We start from the raw sequence: 19,787 nt of genomic DNA, 5'->3' as shown, positions 1-19,787 counted from the left end.
CTAAAGCCAAGAGACGACCAATGTCCCATCTTGATGACATCAGGCAGATAAAGCAAATTCTCCCTTAGTCCACATTTTTGTCCTGTTTATGCCTTGAATGCAATTGAATGAAGCCACCCACATTGGGGAGGACAATCTCCTTTTCTACTGATTCAAATGTTAGTCTTACCCAGAAGCATCTTCACAAATACCAAATACCTGGGTATCCCGGGACCTACTCAGGCTGTCCCAGAAATTAACCATCATAGTTGCACTTCACATAAGGTCATAGTGGTTGTGATGTTGAGGTGCTGGGAGCAGGGCAAGCATAACACACGCAGGCATCCTCGGGAGGCCTCTGAGACAGTAGGGAGGAAGAGATTCACATAAGGGGAATATTAGCTGATGAGACTAGACTGTGTCTATTTAAAATGACAAGTCAGTGGTTTTCAGACGGGGCTTTCAAAAGAGAGCAACTAAGGCAGGAAGGGAGGACAGGGGAGATTTCATGAGGGAGAACTTTGAGAAATGTTAGTGGGGTGACTTACAGTGGACCAAGGTATAGCTGAATGGTAGATGAAGTAGGACAGGGTCCCAGCATGTGGCTTGTGCAGGTCATTCATTGCACAAGGACAGCCTCTTGTTCCGATCACCAAGCCAAGTGCCCCCATGCAGGAGAGTGTCCTGTGCAGGAAGAGCTACCTTTTTCTAATTCAGCAGACTTGCAGGAGAGAAGAAGTGGGAGATACGTTTTAAATAGAAGGATGGAGCCAGGTCATGGAGAACATTGCCTTGAATCTAAACCGTTACATAAGGAAGGATATGTGCAGTTTGGGTGGTGATCAAGGGTTGTCGGTATGATTCACTACCGTGGAGGTAAACCTGGAACTTTCTCAGTGCTACGAGCCTGCCTGTCTTGCATAAAATACATCCATATCCTTTGATAATTATATTTGCCTGATCTTTTTCCAATGCAAACTTTATAACTGATCTACTTTGCTCCAATATCAAATCAGCCTGACTTAATTTTATAAGCCAGTCATGGAAAGAGAATCTGTCCCATGACTCCAAAGCATTCTGTTCTGTAGCTGCTCTATAATTATAGACAAATGCATCTAATCTTCCCATCATGTGTTCTCCTGAGTTAGAAAATTCTTTTTTCCCCCATGTATTTGATAATCTTGTTATCCTGTGATACGGCATCATTTAATTATTCCCCAAAATAGATGTCTTCAGAAAATCTGCTCAGAAAGTGATTTGCTGCTCCCAAATGAAGTCACAGCTGGAATGTTTACTCAGAAATTAGTTTTTTTCAGAGCTTTGAGATTGCTGTTTTACTGAAGGGGTCTCATCCGCCATTGAAGGCTGTTGAAGCCCTCCTGTAGATCACTGAAGGGAATTGCATCAACTCCACAAAAGGACTCAGTGGGTGTCCTTAGTGGTCTTCAAGCCCAGGATTCTGTGGCAGATTAAGCCTGGTTGCCCTCTCTGACATTAACCTCCAAACGTCTAGTTGTATTCAGGTCAACAATCCTGCAAACACATCCTGAGCACCCACCTTATGCCAAATAGTGGAACAAGCATAAGGAATACAAAAATGAGTAGAGCACACTTTCATCTAAAGAAGTATCCAAGCTCTAAACTCTATCATCAGGAGAGCTATAATTTGATTTCAGTAGCTCCACCACCCACTACCTTCAAGCAAATCAGTTAATTCATCTAAGCCTCACTTTTCTATAAAGTCAGTAACACTGAGGGAACATTCCTATAAGAGACATGAAATATTGTGAGGATGAATTTAGGTTTTCTGAGATGAGTGACACTGTATATAGAGTTCTCTTTCTCTCCTCCTTCATACCTGAGTGTCTCCTTTGGGGTTTTTTTCAGACTCATTATTTTAGCCTTCCTAAAATCAGAGGCATTTCATTGAATTCTGTTTTCTCAGGGCCACTTCTACCTTCTTCATGTCATTTCTGTTTAGATGAGTGGACATGCTGTACGTGATTTCTTATTTCTTATAAAATAAAAAAAATGCTACAGCTTATAGAAGATGAGGTCAGAGAGTGAGGAACCCTTTATATTGGGTTTCTAGTAAATCTGCTGATGCTAACTAACTTTTTTTGTTTCCTGTATTTTTCACTTTTAGGTTTTGCCTCTGGTATCTCACAGGAACTATCGTCATGATACAATATTCTGTCATTCCAGGTTCCTTTACCAGGTTACAGTTGAGCACTCTGGTTCATAATACTTTGATAAAATTATTTCCCCTGGACGTGTTTTCTTACACTGAGTCACATTAAAACTCCTCTGCCACTTTTCTGCCCACGTCCACATCTTCCTCCAGTTTATCCCTAATCAACTTGGCATTTTAATCCCTGGAAGAGCTGAATGCCATCTGCAAACTTGGCAATTCCCCGTGCACTGTCTTCCAGATCATTTGTATGAATGTTGACTAAGATACCATGCAGCCTGCTCTCCATCTCAGCGGTGCCTTTGCTGCACAATATTTGACTTAACAACTTAATCACTGAATTAATGATACCGAGGACTGGCTACAGAGCATTGCATTTATCCAGACTTGTGCTGGTGTCTTCCTATTTGTTTCTTATTCCAAACCCAGTTATCCATAAATGAAATACCTCTGGGTATTAGAAGAAAGTTTGAAGGTCCATGAATTAGATAATGAGTCCAAATTTGAGTGGAGAACTCACTTTCTGCTGTTAAGGCCTTACCTGTTCTTTTGTCTCATTTATGTCTCCATTCTAAAACATCTACAGAGAAAGTCCTATACCCCTATCATTTCATTAAATCCTTTTTTTTTAATGTCACTATAGTGGCCCATCTAGTTTCTAAGTTCCTAGGGCCAATTATTTGAGTGATTAATTGAATTGTCGTGTGAGTACTATACAATAACTATTGGTTTGCTAGGTACCAGTAAAATAGCAAATCCTGAAGTCTGGTTACTATACTACTTCTTAAATGACTCTGATTGAGCTTAAAATCTTTTGAGAGTATCTTTGGAGATAATTGGGAAAAGTTGAATATAGACTCAGTAAAGGTGTGAATAAAAACAATTAGCCAGATGCACTGACACATGCCTGTGATCCCAGCAACTCTGGAGGCCGAGGCAGGAGAATTTCAAGTTAGAGGCCAGCCTCAGCAATTTAGTGAGACTGTCCCAAAATAAAAAATAAAATGGGCTAGAGATATAGCTCAGTTTTAAAGAATGCCTGAGTTCAATCCTCAATACCAAAAAAGAAAAGAAAAAGAACTATTGTTAATTTTGTTTATCGAAATAATAAAATGGTGCTTATATTTAAAAAGGCTTTGCCCTGCACCAGGCAAGTTGGTGGAGACAGGTAGTAGACTAGAGGTTACTTGGACCTGGGGGAAGAGAGAAGGGTTTCTACTTGGAATGATGAAAAAGTTTTGAAAATAGCTTGGGGTGATGGTTGTGATTGTCCTTAATGTCACTGAATTGTATGTTTACAAGAGTTAAAGTGGCAATTTTTTATGTATGTTTTGCCACAATATGAAAATAAAAAATAAGAAGTCATTACCAGTTAACAATAATACTTAAAAATGGAGAGGACAATGACATTTGGGATTTGCTTTAAAATACTCAAACCACAGTCCCAACAATGAAACGAGAGGGTGACAGCTTAGCAAAGTGTTCACGATTATTGAGGGGAAAATATTTTCATAATAAAAAGTAAAAAGTTTTGGAGACTGACCATTAAGCCCCAAACACCCAGCCTGGCTTCTGAGAGCCTCCACTTGTCCTGCTGTCCTGCTGAGCCCTGTGGAACTAGACCCCTGCCGTGCCCTGACCTCACACTCAAGCCCCTGGACCTTTGCCCTCACCTTTCAGTTCTGTCTCCTTTTTCTTAGGTGGCAAATTCCTACCCTTCCTGCCCTGTCTTTTGTTTCCCGTGGTGCCCTATTCCTACGTCATCAGGTGACAGCCTGTACTACACTCTAACACACAAGGTCAAGAGACTTACTTTCCAGCTATATCTTTCTAAGCCATATGAAGCTTTGGTTGCTGCTGTCATTTTGTGTGTGCTTTATTATTTTTTTTTAATAAGGAAGAGATTGAAAAGCAGAAATGCGAATAATAATTATAAATGTTAAGACTTAAGGAAGCCATAACATTTACCCATGTCGACACTGGTCTTTTCTAGATTGTTTTCTCTACTTGGCAGCTGTTAATACATTTTTATATTTCTAGCCTTTCCTGCTGGGTGCTGTATACATTTTTACTGAGTTTACAGACAAACCACAGCCTTTCTTTCTTCAGGTTGCAAAATACTGGCAATCCAGCTTGGGGTGCCTGTGTAAAACACATGTTTTGGAAGAGGGCAAAAAATTTTCTTCGTTTAGTTTCTGTGGTGCTAGGGATCAAACCCAGGACCTTGTGTACTTGCCAAGCATTCTACCCCTGCGCTGCGCCCTGGTCTCCCAGCATGGTTTTTCAGAGCAGGAAACAAGCACTTGGAGGTTTATCCCTGAGCCGGTGGAGGGGCCCTTAGTGCCTGGTGAGCCTCTGCGGTGGAGCGTTTGTCTCCATCTTGCCAGTGGGTGGCAGCAGGTGCTCACAAACTCCCCCAGACAGACAGGCTTGGATTCACCCTCCTGGTGTAGGGTGGGAAAGAGGAATCCCCTGCTATTTCTAGTTTATTTTCTAACTTCGTGAAGCCTTCAGATGCTTGGTCGAAAGAGCAAGGCCTGAGTTACAGCCAGTAAGAGCCAAAAATTAAGCACGTTGTTAGAGGCAGATGTTGGGACTAGCGCTAGGAATGCACCAGGTGCTGACTACCACCGAGGCTCCTGACTCCCAACTGCCTTTCCCATCAGTGCCGCCATCCTCTCACCTGAGGTTTGATCTTTGCACATCTTAGTCACCTAGGAAGGATTTGTACTCTAGCCTGTTCGAGATCCTTTAGCGCCAGTGTAGTTGGAGGTTGAGAATAAATTTTCTTATGGAGAAGGATAGGAAAGAAGGGACATGAGTGATAGTCTGGGACTGCCACCTGCGAGGAGAGACAAGTCAGTGGGACGTGCAGAAGCATTCCATCCACTCAGTCCCAAGGATGGCCTCTTTCAGTTTCCATACTAGGAGTCCTGTCCAAACCGCTCCCCTCCTAACGGCTCCAGTCAATAAGCAAATCCTGCTTGTGACTCTCCTAAGTGCACTGCTCTGAGAAGAATCTGGAAATATATAGATACAGTTATTATATTTGTATAGGCTCAGAGCATATAATCAGACTACTACCAGTCTCAGGTGTGAGATTTCAGAAACTTCTGTGCTGATACCATCTCAAAACTTGGCCCAACCCAGGCAAGCTGAGCTCAGGACATAATTAATATCTAAAATTTTGTGTCCCAAATATTCTGGAAAATCCAAGACTGACTCATGGGATGGTCTGAGGGTGGCACTGGGGAGCAAGTCAGATTATTAGATAGCTGACTTTAGAAGGTGGTGGCAGGTGATGATGCTGTGAGCCCAACACGAGCAGACAACAGACTATGAAAGTTCAGAAAGAGGAAGAGGCCATGTTGGCTGAGGTAATAGTGAAGCAGCATAAATGTCTGCTGCCTTCTGCTAACGGGACTTCATATTTCTATACTACTTCAGGGTTTCCCAAACACTTCCATGTCATCTGATTTCATTCTCAGCAACCCACAGGCCAGATATGACTAAATGGGATAAAATTAATAAAATATTAATAATAGTGTTTAGTGCATGGGTGTGTGCTCACTATTATTTTTAAAGTGAAATACCCACCCCCGCTTCTGAGATGAGATCTTTCACTGTGCTGCCCAGGCTGACCTCAAAATCCTGGGCTCAAATGATGCTACTGTCTCAGCCTCCTGATTTGCAGGGGCCACAGGATGTGCCACTGTGCCCAGCTTTAACCCTATTTTACGCATGAGGAAAATAAGACTCAGAGAAGCAGTTATTTGTGCAAAGTCACACAACTGAGACTGGTAGTAGTATGCTTGAATTTAGTTCCCTGGCTACTGGTTCTAGAACTTATTCTACATTGTCCCACGCATAAGCTCAGCTTGCCTGGGTTGGGCCAAGTTTTGAGATGGTATCTGCACAGAAGTTTCTGAAATCATGCTCCTCAGCGTCACAAGCCCTAGTTGGGAACTGCATAGGAAATGACGAAGGCATTCTCATCCTTGAGTAACAACAATTAAATCTAGAAGCCTCTACTCATTTTAGCAATAAGGGGAGAGATGGTACATTACATGGTCCATCAAGGAAGCTACAAGCCATTAAACTTGCATAGGTCCTCAGCTGTTAGGCTTGTTAAGAAAATGTCACAATAGGGGGAAATTAACAACACAGGCAACACAGATATTTTTAGTCAGTGTTTCAAGGATGTCCATCTTGGGTTCTGTTTAGGATTGAGTACACTGAGATGAATTTTAGATTTATTTTACAAGACTGTCAATCCGAAAGTCAATATTGAGCAGCTACTCTCTTCTCATCTTATACAAGGGACTGTGCGGGAAAACTAAGGGAGGTGAAGTGCATTTCCCAAACTTTCAAACACTGATGAGAGTGGTATCATCTTTTTCTTAGGGGGGAGAGCAGTTTGATAATGCATAAAACTATAATTATGTCTATTCCTTGTACCAGCAATTCCTCAGTAAATTATTTATCCTATGGATGTATTTTAAAACATAAACCAGGCCCTGGGGATATAGCTCAGTGGTAGTTTGCTTCCTATCATGCACACGGCCATGGGATCAATCCCCAGTACCACAAAAGTAAACAAACAAATCATTGTAGCACTATTTTTAATGGCAAAACCAAGAATCTATGGACCTAATGTTTACCAATAAATATTGGCTAAATTACTAATTGCCCTTTAAATGGAATTTCATGCAACTATTACAAAGAAGGAGGTCCATTGGTATGTGCTGAAAGCATATCACTAAGATACATGTTTAATTTCCAATAATGAACATAAGAACTCTTTTGGCATGATGCCATATGTGCATATTTGAAGCATATATGCTTGCACATATATCCACACTCCCACCCCGACCCATGCACCAGAGAGCTATGCCTATAACTAATATTGGGGAGTATGTGTGATACAAGAGTAATGGGAAAAGAGAACATTTAAAATTTTACCCTATTATATAATTTTTGAAGATAGGTAGGTAAGTAAATATAGATTGGTTGATTTAACCATATGACACACCATTTTTTAACAATGTTAGCCTTTTGCCTAGGACAGGAAAGGGCACTGCCAAGAGTCATTCACACCCTAGACTGACTCCAGAGCCTATCCTCTGGATCCCAGCACACTGTCTCCTACTAGTAGTCTTTTAGTAATAGGAAAGACTTCTGTCATTTGCTAGCAAGTTCTAGAATTTTTCATGAAAATGCCTGGCATCAAAATATCCAAGGGCCAGAAGCTATAAAATCGTGCTCGTTCTCCAGAAGAGGGCTCTGTGCCCCTCTGCCCGCCATCTTGGCTCTTTTGCTCTAAGATTTTGGCTCAGCCAACAGGGGTCAGTGACCCTGGGCCAGGAAACACAAACTAAGATTTCCAACAGGACAAATTACCTTAAGGAAAAGGCATTAGGATAGCTGGGAGTGGGGGTGGAAGGGAGGCATGAAAACAGTTTTACTAGCCAACTTGGTCAATAGGCAGGTGCAGGAAGTGGCAGATAAAGCCAGCCAGGATCTATAAATATACTTCAATATCAGTGTTCAAACCCACAAAATAAATGCGTGAATTAGAAAACTTGGCAACATGTGAGCATCTAGCTGTAAGCCCTTAGTTCTAGGCTCAACTCCTGAGAACTTTTCTGTGACTTGGGCATACTATTTAACTGTTCTGGGTTTCAGTCTCCCCAGCAATCAAGTGGACAGTACTCTCTCTCCTGGCTTCTTCGAAGAGTTGTGTCAGTAAGTCAAGAAATGGGCTTTGAAAAATGCAAGTCTTTATACAGAATGAGAAGTATTGTAAATGTCTCTGAGACTTATCTCACAGGAGAGCTATTTTGAGACAGGAAGATAGGAAGCATCAGAAAAGCATTCTGATAGCACCATAAACAGACCTCAACCCATGAAAGAAAGTGACCTTGTGGGTCATTTGCTTGGTTTCTTTTTCTAGTCTTCTTAGACCTACAGAGTCTAAGATCTAATCTGTGATTATGCCGCGCATAGACGGAGTAGTAACCAAAGGAATGATGTGCTCCCAACCCCCTGTGCGAGGGGCTTGCTGGGCTGTGAATGTGGATCACAGTCCTGGAAGCAAGCTGATGTGAAGCTAAGTAAGGAATTGGGGCAGAGGTGGGAGGGACGGACCTCAGTGATCCAGCTCAAGGATGGCTGAGTGCCTCAGAGGAGCAATTTCAGAGTGGCCAGGGACTTGGATAGGACAAATGACAACTTCCTAGAACAGGCTGTTCCAGAATCCATAGAGAAAAGGAAATAGCCTGGCCTCGTCCTGGGTAGGTTGACAGGAACCAGGCTAGGAAGTATTTGTAGTGGGATGACTAGTGTTCACAACATCATTAAGTCCATTTTGAATGGGAGGAGGGAAATGGAAAAAAAAAATTCAGGGCAGCACACATGGCAAGTCAGTTTTCATACTGTGGGAGAAAAGATGGAGAGAAGAAATCAGCAGAGGGAGGGAGCGCTGTGCCATGTGACGGGCCCTGGGCTCCGAGTCCCATGGGCTCGGGTAAAATACCAGCTCCGTCACTGACTTGCTAAATAACTTTCACTGTGCCTTTTCCTCCTCCCAATCTTGGTTTTCTTGATTTTAAAATGAAGACCTCTCTCCCATTTCATTACTTGTTATGAGAATTAAGTGAAATGTTCTTGAAAATAACGAGCATGTAATTTCTAGAACACAATGCCCCATAAATTCCTTTATTATGGAAAGAAATTCCCAGAAAATTTCTAATGAAACATGTCAGTTGGAAATTGTAAATACTGACAAAGCAAGCCTGACCTACCTAATGGATACCGTGTGAAAAGGCCCTTTGTACAGTGGAGAACCAGCCTAAATGGGCAAAGAAGATTTTATGGGGAGGGTGGGTTAGAGGCAAGATAAAACTGGATATAAATGGAGGAATCAATGAAGTCTACTTATGAGGGACCATTATGCCATTAATGTGTTAATTTGTGGTTCCCCTAGGACCATGACAATCTGGGAAGATACTGTGGGCTGCATAACTCAGCTTGACTCCTTTTTTTTTTTCTTGACTACTCGGAAATACAGCATAAGTTTCATGTTCATTCATGGTAGCTTTCCTCAGTCACCTCCTCTCCTTGTATAAGTGTGAAGAGATGAAGGGTTAATACCAATTTCTTCAAAAACTCTAAGTCCACAGCTAGAAAATCAGAGTGAAACAAAGGATCAGAAGACAAAGAAACCACAGAATAGACTAGGTCTAACATTGACCTAGTCTTACCAAGAATAACATTGAGCCAATTTTTATTTCTAGATTCTTATAGCCAAATACCAGGGATATTATCACAAAATCTTGAAAGCTGAGAGTCCGAGTGCTTTGGGTCATTTTACAGGTGGGTAATTTGAGGCCAACTGAGGGTGGTTTGCTTGAGAGCTTATGACGACCCAAGTAGCAGGGACAGTCTCATTCTGCGGTCCAGTCTGTTGTAATCGTCTTCTTTGTGAGATTAAACGTCTGACTCCAGACACTTGCACAAAACTAATTTGTGTTTTTTTGTTTTCCTTTCTCCAGGGCCAAGTGCTTTCGGGGCAAAAAAGTCCTTGGGGATTATGATATCAAGGTGGAACAGGTAACAAGCCCAAAGTCCCAGATTGCATCTGTGACATCACCATTCCCTTGGGCATCCTGGAGTGACCCCTCTAGTTCTGCCAAGTGGAGTACAGTGTCTGCCATTGGGTTCTGGGCTCTCCACAGTCCTGAAGGCTGCTCCTTTTTATATCTTTGACTTATTTTTACGATTCCGATATCAGGAAGGAGACAAGAAGTGTGGCTCTTAGAGCCACGTGCAGGCTGAGGAAGACCTTGAAGGAATGTCTTCCTAGGGCGTTGGCCATACCTCCATGTCCTTGGTGGCAGCATCTTCCAGGGTAGGCACATGTGGGTCGTTGAGGTGTGCTGCCTCCAGTAATACTGACCCTGGGCCTACGGCCAACTTCAGAGGGATCTTAGAAAAGAGCACACCTTTGTTTTAATACAGGGAAATCCAAAAAAAGTACATTTTCACCTTCTAACCCTTGCTTCATGATAAGTAGATGACCAAATCCATTTGGGAAGAGGGGGATGTCCAGTTTAAACAATATATTTTCTAGGTAATGATAGAATTTACTCCTCATTCATTGCACGGTGTGTTGTGGCTGCCAGAGAACTTTCTGTTATTGCATTCGGTTCTTAAAACACCTTGTCAGACAGGCCAGGTTGATAAAAATTATTTCCATTTTGTAGATGGAGGAAACTGAACCCCAGGCAAGACAAGTAACTCGCTTAACATGTTGTGCTGCTAGTTGGGGGAAGAGTAGAACTAAATTCCAGTTACCTAAACTAACATCTAGGGCTTTTATGTTGAAACTGGAGAAAAAGGGGACATTTGTCCTGTTCATTCCTTCATTGTTAAGAGGCAGCACAAGGGTGCCAGGATGGGGGGTCACAAGACCCCAGTTTTGTTCCTGTTTTTTTCCAATGAGAAGTTTTGTTTGTCCATTTCCTCTTTTGGTAATGATTTATGTCCCACCTGCCTCATAGAGTCACTATGAGAATTGGATGAAGTTGGTATGTGAAAACACTTTGAAAACTATAAGTCAGTGTTTGGTGGCGTGGTGGTGGTGGCTGCTGCTATATGGGAGACTTGGCGGTCAGGACCGTGAACTTACTGACCTACTGTTATTTTCCAGGCGGAATTTTCAGAGCTCAACTTGGTGGCTCATGCAGATGGGACCTACGCTGTGGATATGCAGGTGCTGAGGAATGGCACGAAGGTTGTTCGGTAAAAGCCTTTTTGTCCTCCAGGTCACCGTCACTGTCTCCATTATAACTTGAAGAGGTGGTTTCAAAGTCCAGTGTTAGCATGAGACAGCCGTGCTGTGTGCGGTGCAGAGAAGTAAAGGATGTGTGTGGCATGGAAGGGGGGACAGAGAGGGCAGTCCTCCTGCTTTTCAGAGTTCCCAGTCCCCTGGTAGACAAAACACCCTGAAGCGTCAAGGACTCAGAGCTCACTTAGAGGTAACTGGCTTCCTACTAGTCTCCTGCCCCGCCCGCAGTCAGTACATGCTGTACTCCCGCCATAATTCCCCCTGGAAAACGAGGTCCCATAGCTTTTTTTAAAAGTTTGAAAACATCTAGTTCAACTTTCCATTTTATGTTGATTTGCTTTGTTTCACCCAGTTGGTGGCAAGCTCTGTGTTCTTTATGAGTTCTTTTGACTCTCAGTTCTGTGTTCTTTATATTTCTCATTCCTGGGAACTTGTGTCTCATAGAAAAACCTAAGATTGGAACAGACATTGTGGGTGGAAAAAAAATTAGCAATTTTTGAACACTTCCATGGCAGGTGATATGCTGGGTGCCTTAAAGATGGGAGATTTTCTTACACTTAATAGTTCTTTGACAGAGACAATGAGAATTCCAGATGGTGGGGAATGGTTTTTACAGTGTCGTTCCAGGAGTTCACTGTGGTTTCAGGTTTTCAGAAATCAGTCTTGTTCTAGGAAGAGTCTGTAGCTCACCTTCTTTCCACCTCAGTCTGCTCAGACCCAATAGCACCTGGGTCAGTGACAGGAGAGGCCAGACTGGGGGTAGACGGGACCTAACCACAGTGAGTGCACTCATTCTGGAGACTAAAGAGAAGACAGAAATGTCCACCCAGGTGAGAAGTGAGTTCAGTTTGATCCTACAACAGAGGATGGATGGGATCCTCCAAGTGCAAGTAGTATGTGTCATGGAGATACACACACAAGCAGGTAATGACAAAAAGGTCCAGGAGCAGGACAGCAGGAGGGAACTGGCAAGAATTAGGTGGGGCCCTTCTAAGTGCCAGTGTAGGAATTCAGGGACTGGCTGTACATCTAGCGCTCCATTCCTGTAACTGCAATATAGGGTTGGAGATTGATCTCAGGCGTATAAGGCTTCCAGTATCAGGATCTAGGTCAGTGACAGAAAGGCCTTGTAACAACAGGTCCCAGAACTGAGGACAAGGTCACAGCAGCCCAAGCAGATGTCACGCTGACTTGATGCTAAGTCCCTGAGAGACTGAGAACTCCTTCAACCCCCACTCCTAAGCCCTGATCTCTGAGTTTGGGTGGGGCTAAGTCTGTAGGTGGCGGTTGGATGAGTGCCTGGCAGAGAACCAGGTAGGTCATGCACACGGTGTGAAACTGCTGAGCCTTGGAGCCGTGGAGGTGGGTGCTGCCACACACCTTCTCTCTGAGAAGACTTGTGAGGTGAGGGCATGAAGACAGGAGCCTTGTCCTGTGGAGAGCAGTGTCCAGGCACTTTGCTGGCTGGAGGTGAAATGGGAGCTTTCCCGTGCATCAGAACATTCCGTATTCTCAGTGCTTCCTGCAGCCGTTGCTCAACCTCAGTTCTGCAAAAAATATTTGTACCCCTTCCCAGCATCCGCTTTGGAAGAAGAATACCACTGGGAAGTTTGGCATCTGTTCTCAGCCAGCCTGGCCCCTTGCTCTCCTGGGGACCTGATGAGGGCATTGCCTATTTTAAGGAGCAGATTTAAGGACTCTGAACAGGACACTGAGGTCAGACCTCATGGCAGTGTGCTTTAGGCAGCCTTTTGTGTTATCTTCAGAGTCTTCCAGGACCCTCCTTGAGCACCAACTTTGGAAACACAAGGAGCTTCACTTAAGTTGTGAAGGTTTAAAAGTGTTTATTCCCTCCTGAAGCTATTTATGCTTTGTCCAAAGGAGTAAGAGAATTTCAGAAGTCCATTCCTCAAATCCCCTTTGAAAAGTACCATAACATTTCATTTCCCAGCCCAGGAAGGAATAATAATAATAAAATGAGGGTGACAGACTAGGTGGCCCCTAATACATCTTCTCTGACTTGGGCTTTGGAAATGGGAGACAAGATGATGTGTAACGTGAGGAGCTGAGTAATGGAAAAACTGCCTCTGCGTTCTTACCAGGTCCTTCCGGCCAGACTTTGTGCTCATCCGGCAGCATGCGTTTGGCATGGCAGAGAACGAGGACTTCCGCCACTTGATCATTGGCATGCAGTATGCAGGCCTCCCCAGCATCAATTCTCTGGAATCCATTTACAACTTCTGTGACAAGCCATGGGTGGTGAGTGAGGCTTCCCTTCCTCTCAAGTAAAAGGGTGGGCCCAGTCTCCCAGTCTCCCAGGAGGGACCTTGGTACTCCACTGGTAGACATCAGCTGAGAAAATATGAGACAAGCCCTAACTGGACCATGGGGCAGGACAGGTCCTCACAACAATATGTAACCACCTGTCACAGTTTGGGCACCTTTGCTGCAGAGTAAAACTTTGGCTTTTCAAACAAGTAGTACAGATATTCTTTTTTTTTTTTTTTTTAAAGAGAGAGTGAGAGAGGAGAGAGAGAGAGAGAGAGAGAATTTTTTAATATTTATTTTTTAGTTGGCGAACACAACATCTTTGTTGGTATGTGGTGCTGAGGATCGAACCCGGGCCGCACGCATGCCAGGCGAGCGCGCTACCACTTGAGCCACATCCCCAGCCCTTTTTTTTTTTTTTTAAGAGAGAGTGAGAGAGAGAGTGAATTTTTTAATATTTATTTTTTTAGTTTTTCAGCGGACACAACATCTTTGTTTGTATGTGGTGCTGGGGATCAAACCCAGGCCATAAGCATGCCAGGCAAGTGCACTACTTCTTGAGCCACATCCTCAGCCCCTAGTACAGATATTCTGTGAAAGAGTCCTTACAGGTCTGTAGGCTCTGCCCCTGACAGTGGTGGCAATGATAAAAATGCCTGTTTCTCGCCATTTAGAATGGCTAGACTAACTACTAGAGAGGCCTGAGCCCAGTGAGACCAAGGAAATGGTCCAGCTGAGAGAGGTATGAGTGACATAGTCCTATCAAGTGTCTCAACAACATTAGAGTGAGATTTATCCAGATACACATGGACCAGTCACATACATAAACTGTAAGGTATCCTTTGAGATCATCAGATCTGACCCCTTTACAGGAGGGATATGAAAATTGAAGAAGGTAAAGAATGTAATACCACTTACCATAAGGTGCCAACCTCTGAGATTTTCCTGTGTTAATCTAATTTAATCCAGGCTGGGGTCGTGGCTCTGTGGTAGTGCGCTTGCCTGGCATGTGTGAGGCACTGGGTTTGATTCTCAGCACAACATATAAATAAATGAATAAAATAAAGGTCCATCAACATCTAAAAAATTTTTTAAAATATCATTTAATCCTCATGGTAACCTTACAAAAAATCATCATCACCATTATTAATTTTTTGTTTTACAGAAAAGCAAGACTCAGAAAGGATTAAGTAACTCGCCAAAGTTATAGAGCCAGAATTTCTCTAGATCACACTGCCCCTCATGTAGATTGGGCTACTCTGAGGAAAAGATGGTCTGGTTTTCTCTTCCTTAGTCAGTCTATAGATCTGGGAGAGAATTTGACACTTGTAAGCAGAAAAAGGAACGTGTGAGCTTGACAGGGAGAGTGACCTGTGATTGCTCCTGGGGCACTCTGGCCTCCACTCTGACACTGAGGGGACCCAGCTCCTCTGCTGTAGCTCTGCTACACCCGGCTGGCCATCTCTGAAAGAAATGCCTGTTCCCATCACATCTTCTTCACGTTTTGCAAAAATGAGATTTCAGCCATCACACACATGACCGCCAAGAGCTAGAGTCTAGGGAGGGTGGTTGACCAAACAGAATCGTCTCCTTGCTCTGGATTTCTTTCCACACCTGAACTGACAGCTTTCCTGTGGCCCTGGATGCCATCCTGGGCCTCACAATGTAAGAGGAAGAGCAGTGAGCAGGAGTGAGGAGGCCTAGGAGCCACTGTGGTGAAGGAGCGGGTTGGGTTCCTGAGTCCACTTTCCCTGTGAGTGGCCTGAGGCATCTGCAACCCTAGAATTCTGCAGAAACAGGCTAAAGGGGTTTGATCTGAGTGTGTCATCGATCCCAGAAGAGCACGAAGGAGGCCTTCACCGCGTGTCACCTGGCCTTCCTCCTATACTTTTATGCCCTAACCCACCCGCCACTGGCACCCCCAGGACTCTACCATTGTGGTTCACTCCACCATTGAACCACATCCTTAGCAGAAGTTGGCTGCCTTGTAGCCACACAGGCTGATGCCACTATTATCAGCTTTTTCTGAATAATTTTACTACTTATCAGCCCTCTGACTAAACCTGTGTCCTGGTTTCTTTGTCTACAAACTGGGATTAATATTATTACCTGCTTCTTCTTTGCTAGCCTGGTTGTTACAGTCCCCCAGTGTCTGAAACCTCATAAAGAAACTAGTTCCCTATTTTTTTTTAACCTAAACTGTGGCAGAGGCCAGAGATGGAACAGGGAGAGCCTATGCCTAGGGCTTTGCCCCCGTGGGAGCTGGGATCTGGTGAGGGGTCACACTCTCACCCATTCACAATCCCAGCACATTGCCTTTGGCATTGCATGAGAACAACAGGGCTCCCTGGCCACACACCAAATTTTCCCTTCAGTTTGACTAAGCAGCTTACACAAATGACATTTTACATATTGTTCTCTGCCTGTTAATGGAAGTGGACAAATTTGGTGACTAAGGGGAGGGTCCCTTTGAGATGATGACTTTGGCTCATGTTTCTAAATTTCTTAACTGTGGCTGCTCTGGATGTCAGGAAACCTCCAGTGAGTTGCAAAGGGTACTGCCTTGCACATCTGAACACATCTGTTGTCTCTGAAATTGGTCAAGGCAGGCCACTGGATTTTCAGAAGCAAAAATGAGGCTTTCAATGAAAGCATTCCAGAGAAAGTAAGAATGCCACCACCCCTTATTGCTCTAAATTTATCGGAATTCCTGTCAATCTTTCTGGTTTGTTTCTCTTCTCTTCTCTCCAGTGCTATTGATAGAACCCAGGGCCTCACACATGCCAGGGAAGCACTCTACCATTGAACCACATCCTTAGCCCACTTTCTGAGTTCTTTAGTGACAGATGAAGCAAGGTCAAGTTAAAGCATTTAAGTTCCAGGAGAGATAGGGATAACATATTATTTACACGGATCTTGAAATCTCATTTCTTCCATGAATTCTTTCTTGCTTCATTGAGTAATTGGTTATAAGGAGAATTTCTTCCTATTCATTGCCAATCGCACCCCAGCTCCCAAATTCACTCTTTTATTGTGCTTAGAGGAAATAGCCCTTATCAGATATTATATTTGTTTAGTTGGTAACCATGTACCTGTGACTTTCTCTAAGTCTCCAGGGAGGCAGAGGTTAGATGCCAAGCCTAGTAGCTTGAGCAGACAGGGACTGCTGGAAATCAGGTGAGGAGGGTGGAGTGAGCTCCCTGGGACCCAGCTAAAGCCTGGGAACTGGCTGTCATTTTGGTCTTGGCTGTCCTAGGGCCCTGAGAGTCTGCCGCAGGCCTTCCTGGCATCCGTGCGGTGTCTGTGTAACTCCCCCACATGCAGGGCAGATAGGGCCCCACATGCCTTAGTACCTTGCCAGAGCGTGGGCTGCAGCAGGACAGAGGTTGTTAGGCAGAGCTGGCATCAGCTCTCTGGTGGCCCTGGATGCCATCCTGGGCCTCACAATGTAAGAGGAAGAGCAGTGAGCAGGAGTGAGGAGGCCTAGGAGCCATTGTGGTGAAGGGGCGGGTTGGGTTCCTGAGTCCACAAGAGTCCAGGCAGAACAGGAGACTAGCTGGGCCCATGTGGGCAGGCAGATGAGATTGTGGGGAGAATCAAAGAAGATAGGGAGATAGGTCTGAGGAGACAGTCTTGACATTCAGTGCAAACTGAAGAATAAAGAGGAGAGCAGCAGGGTACAATGGAGGGTGCACTGGGCACAGGGAAGAGTCCTGAGCCCTCCCCCAGGGAAGCCCCCATTCCAGCCTCCACCCTCCCCTGCTTCGCTAGCCTGTCACTTCATTTTTGAAGCAGGAGATCTGGTCTGGAGATTGCTGTCTTTTTCAGCAATAAAATCTTTGTTTAATGAGAGTCCTAGAGACCTTAGAGCTCCGGAGTCACCAATTATGTGTCACCAGAGGGTGTGGCCCAGGAATTCCAATATTTTCTACCATTTCAAAAGTAATATCTTTGCCCTTAAAATCATCTGCCACAACAGATGATTACTTAAACTGCAGTTATTTAGTGGAGTGTGGGAGGAAATCTAATAAAGGGATATTCTGTGTGGTACAGAATTTGAGGAACTGATCAAATTTAACCCTCTCATTTTATATGTGAAGAAAATGAGAAGTAATCTCTTGTCTAGAGATATCTAGCAAGTTAAGAGGAAGAACAAGAACTAGAAGACTCCAATTTTCTAATAACCTGGCTGAGCTCTTGCTACTCTAACCCCTTTTCCTCTGCCTGGCTTGTGGGCCAGCATCCCTTCCTTATCGAGAGTATCACCTGAGCTTTTAAAAATTGTCCTGGCTTTTCTTTTTGATAAGTGGAAGCTAAGTTTGATCAGACAACTTTTCATTCTAGCTCTTCTAGATACTGGTGGCTTGGAGTATGAACTAATCCCATAGTGCTAGAGAGAAACTTTGCCCTGTTGTTCATACATGGGGGTCTTGGCTGGACAGGAAAGTCCTGGGTCTCCTGTGGGGAGAGCATGGTCTCTGCAGAGCCTCATAGGCAATTACTTGAAGGAACTGGGAGAGTTAGAGGTTGGGAATTAAGGGCCCTGGCTGTAACTCTGCTCAACAACTATACAACTGGGCAAGTGACTTGTTGCATCTGAGTTTCTTCATTTATAAACGGGAGAGGGGTGCTGGCTGGGTGCCAAAAGCCCTTTAACCCTGACACTATATACATATATATATATATATATATATATTCCCTCTGCTCCTTGAAGCTATCCCATTTCTCAAAGGGGAAAGGTCCAACAAGTTGAGTCCTTGGATAAGTCAGTCCCAGAAAGACTAGGCCGATCTACCGTACACATCATAACCATCTAAATCTTTCTAAAGAATAGCTTTATTCTTGACATTCTCTGCTAATTTCTGGGGACTCCAGACAGCTCCATGAAAAAACTTCCATTCTTTTGACTGACACTTGAACTTCCAAGAATTGGCCCTATAACCTCTCTAGCTTTTTCCTGGTCTATTGGTCAGATAAGCAGGTATTTTCAGTTAAGAGACCCAAGATTCAGTCCTAGAATCACTTCTCTTTTCAGTCCTGGGATTTTAGTTCAGTTTCTTACCCACTCTGTGTTGTGTACATAAAATAAAGATAAGACACCTACTTCATCAGTTTGATATTAAATGAAATATCATTAAAACTGAATAAGTGCTCAATTAAAGTGCTTGCCTTCTCTCTCTCTCTCTCTCTCTCTCTCTCTCTCTCTCTCTCTCTCTCTCTCTCTCTCTCTCTCTTCCCTTCCCCAACTAAAGCGTATGTTCCTTGAGAACAGAAATTAGATATTCACTTATGTCTTGAGTGCTTAGTACAAAGCCTTCAGTAGAGAAAGTGCTCAGTATTTGTTTCATGGATTGATGCTTTGTCCCCCTGTTCCAGAAGTTGTCCTAAGTAAGCTGAAATGTTTTCTTCTCTTTTGCAGTTTGCCCAGATGGTGGCCATCTACAAGACACTTGGAGGAGACAAGTTCCCACTCATTGAGCAAACATACTACCCCAACCACAAAGAGATGGTAGGTGCTAAGTAGGGACTGAGTCTCTGCTGTTTGCCCTCTGAGCTTAATTAACCACATAGATCTCACCATCTCAACCCCAAAGATTCCACTGGAATGGAACTATCAAGTCACTTTGTGGATCTATAGTAACTGGATTTTGGCCAACAACCTCTTGTTTTTAAATTCTGGAGACAGAATAGACAGCAACAAGGGCAGTTTAATAAATCTAAGGGAGTAACGAACCTGTAGACCAACAATCAGAAGATCTCACTACTTAGAGTTGTATCTCTGGCTCTGCCAGGTATCTCTGCAAGTTACATTTCCTCACTCTTGTGTCAGTTTTCCAACCACCCAGGTGGGCAAAACTATCCCTGACCAGGATGTCTAACACGATAGGTACAAAACTTAGAGTCTCTTAATAATAGCTTTCTGATACGTGAAGCTCTCCTTAGATATAAGCTGTTGCTCTTGTATTATTCACCAGACTTCCATTCCCTTGGCTTCCTCCAATTGGGATAAGGCTGGGCTAACCCTGTGCTTTTTCTGAGTCCAACCTAGGAGGTCAGAAAAATCAGCGAGATGGGATGTTTTGTCCATAGAAGGCTGTGACTAAGGATTTTCCTCCAGCAGAGCCTGGAGCTCAAGCTCCTAACTTCCTTACTGTCCACACCCTCTGCCCAAGGCTGGTGTGATCAGATGTGATCCTGCTTAACCCACCAGTGGAAACTAGCTGCCAAAGCCTTGCAAGTATTGTGCTCTGGGACGAAGACCATGTTGTTCACCTTCCTATTCCTTTCCCCAAAAGGGATCTCCATTTGCAGCATTTCTGTGAATCCTGAGCCTTCTTCTAGCACATTGTACATAACCCTGCTTACCCATCAGACCACACATATGGGAGATTTGGGGCTGGAGGGAGAGGAGTTGGACCTTGAAAAGAACTATGTCCAACATCATCTTCACCAGAACTTCCTCAGGGAGAGGCTCTGGAATTTTAAACCCTTGCCCTAAAT

At 43.9% G+C, this 19,787-nt stretch overlaps 1 protein-coding gene across 1 annotated transcript in view; it reads left to right on the top strand.

The window, feature by feature from the left end:
- Syn2 (synapsin II) overlaps positions 1-19,787 on the top strand; it is a 147,784-nt gene that overhangs the window by 91,832 nt on the left and 36,165 nt on the right. Inside the window, exons 2-5 of the mRNA XM_078033459.1 lie at positions 9,724-9,781; positions 10,881-10,972; positions 13,121-13,277; positions 18,706-18,795. Of these exons, the coding sequence (XP_077889585.1) occupies positions 9,724-9,781; positions 10,881-10,972; positions 13,121-13,277; positions 18,706-18,795 (397 nt within the window). The remainder of the gene's footprint in view (positions 1-9,723; positions 9,782-10,880; positions 10,973-13,120; positions 13,278-18,705; positions 18,796-19,787) is intronic.

This window comes from Ictidomys tridecemlineatus, chromosome 16 (assembly GCF_052094955.1).
Source record: "Ictidomys tridecemlineatus isolate mIctTri1 chromosome 16, mIctTri1.hap1, whole genome shotgun sequence".
Lineage (NCBI taxonomy): Eukaryota > Metazoa > Chordata > Mammalia > Rodentia > Sciuridae > Ictidomys > Ictidomys tridecemlineatus.
The sequence above is the reverse complement of the archived record's forward strand: the minus strand, read 5'-3'. Positions and strand labels throughout refer to the sequence as shown.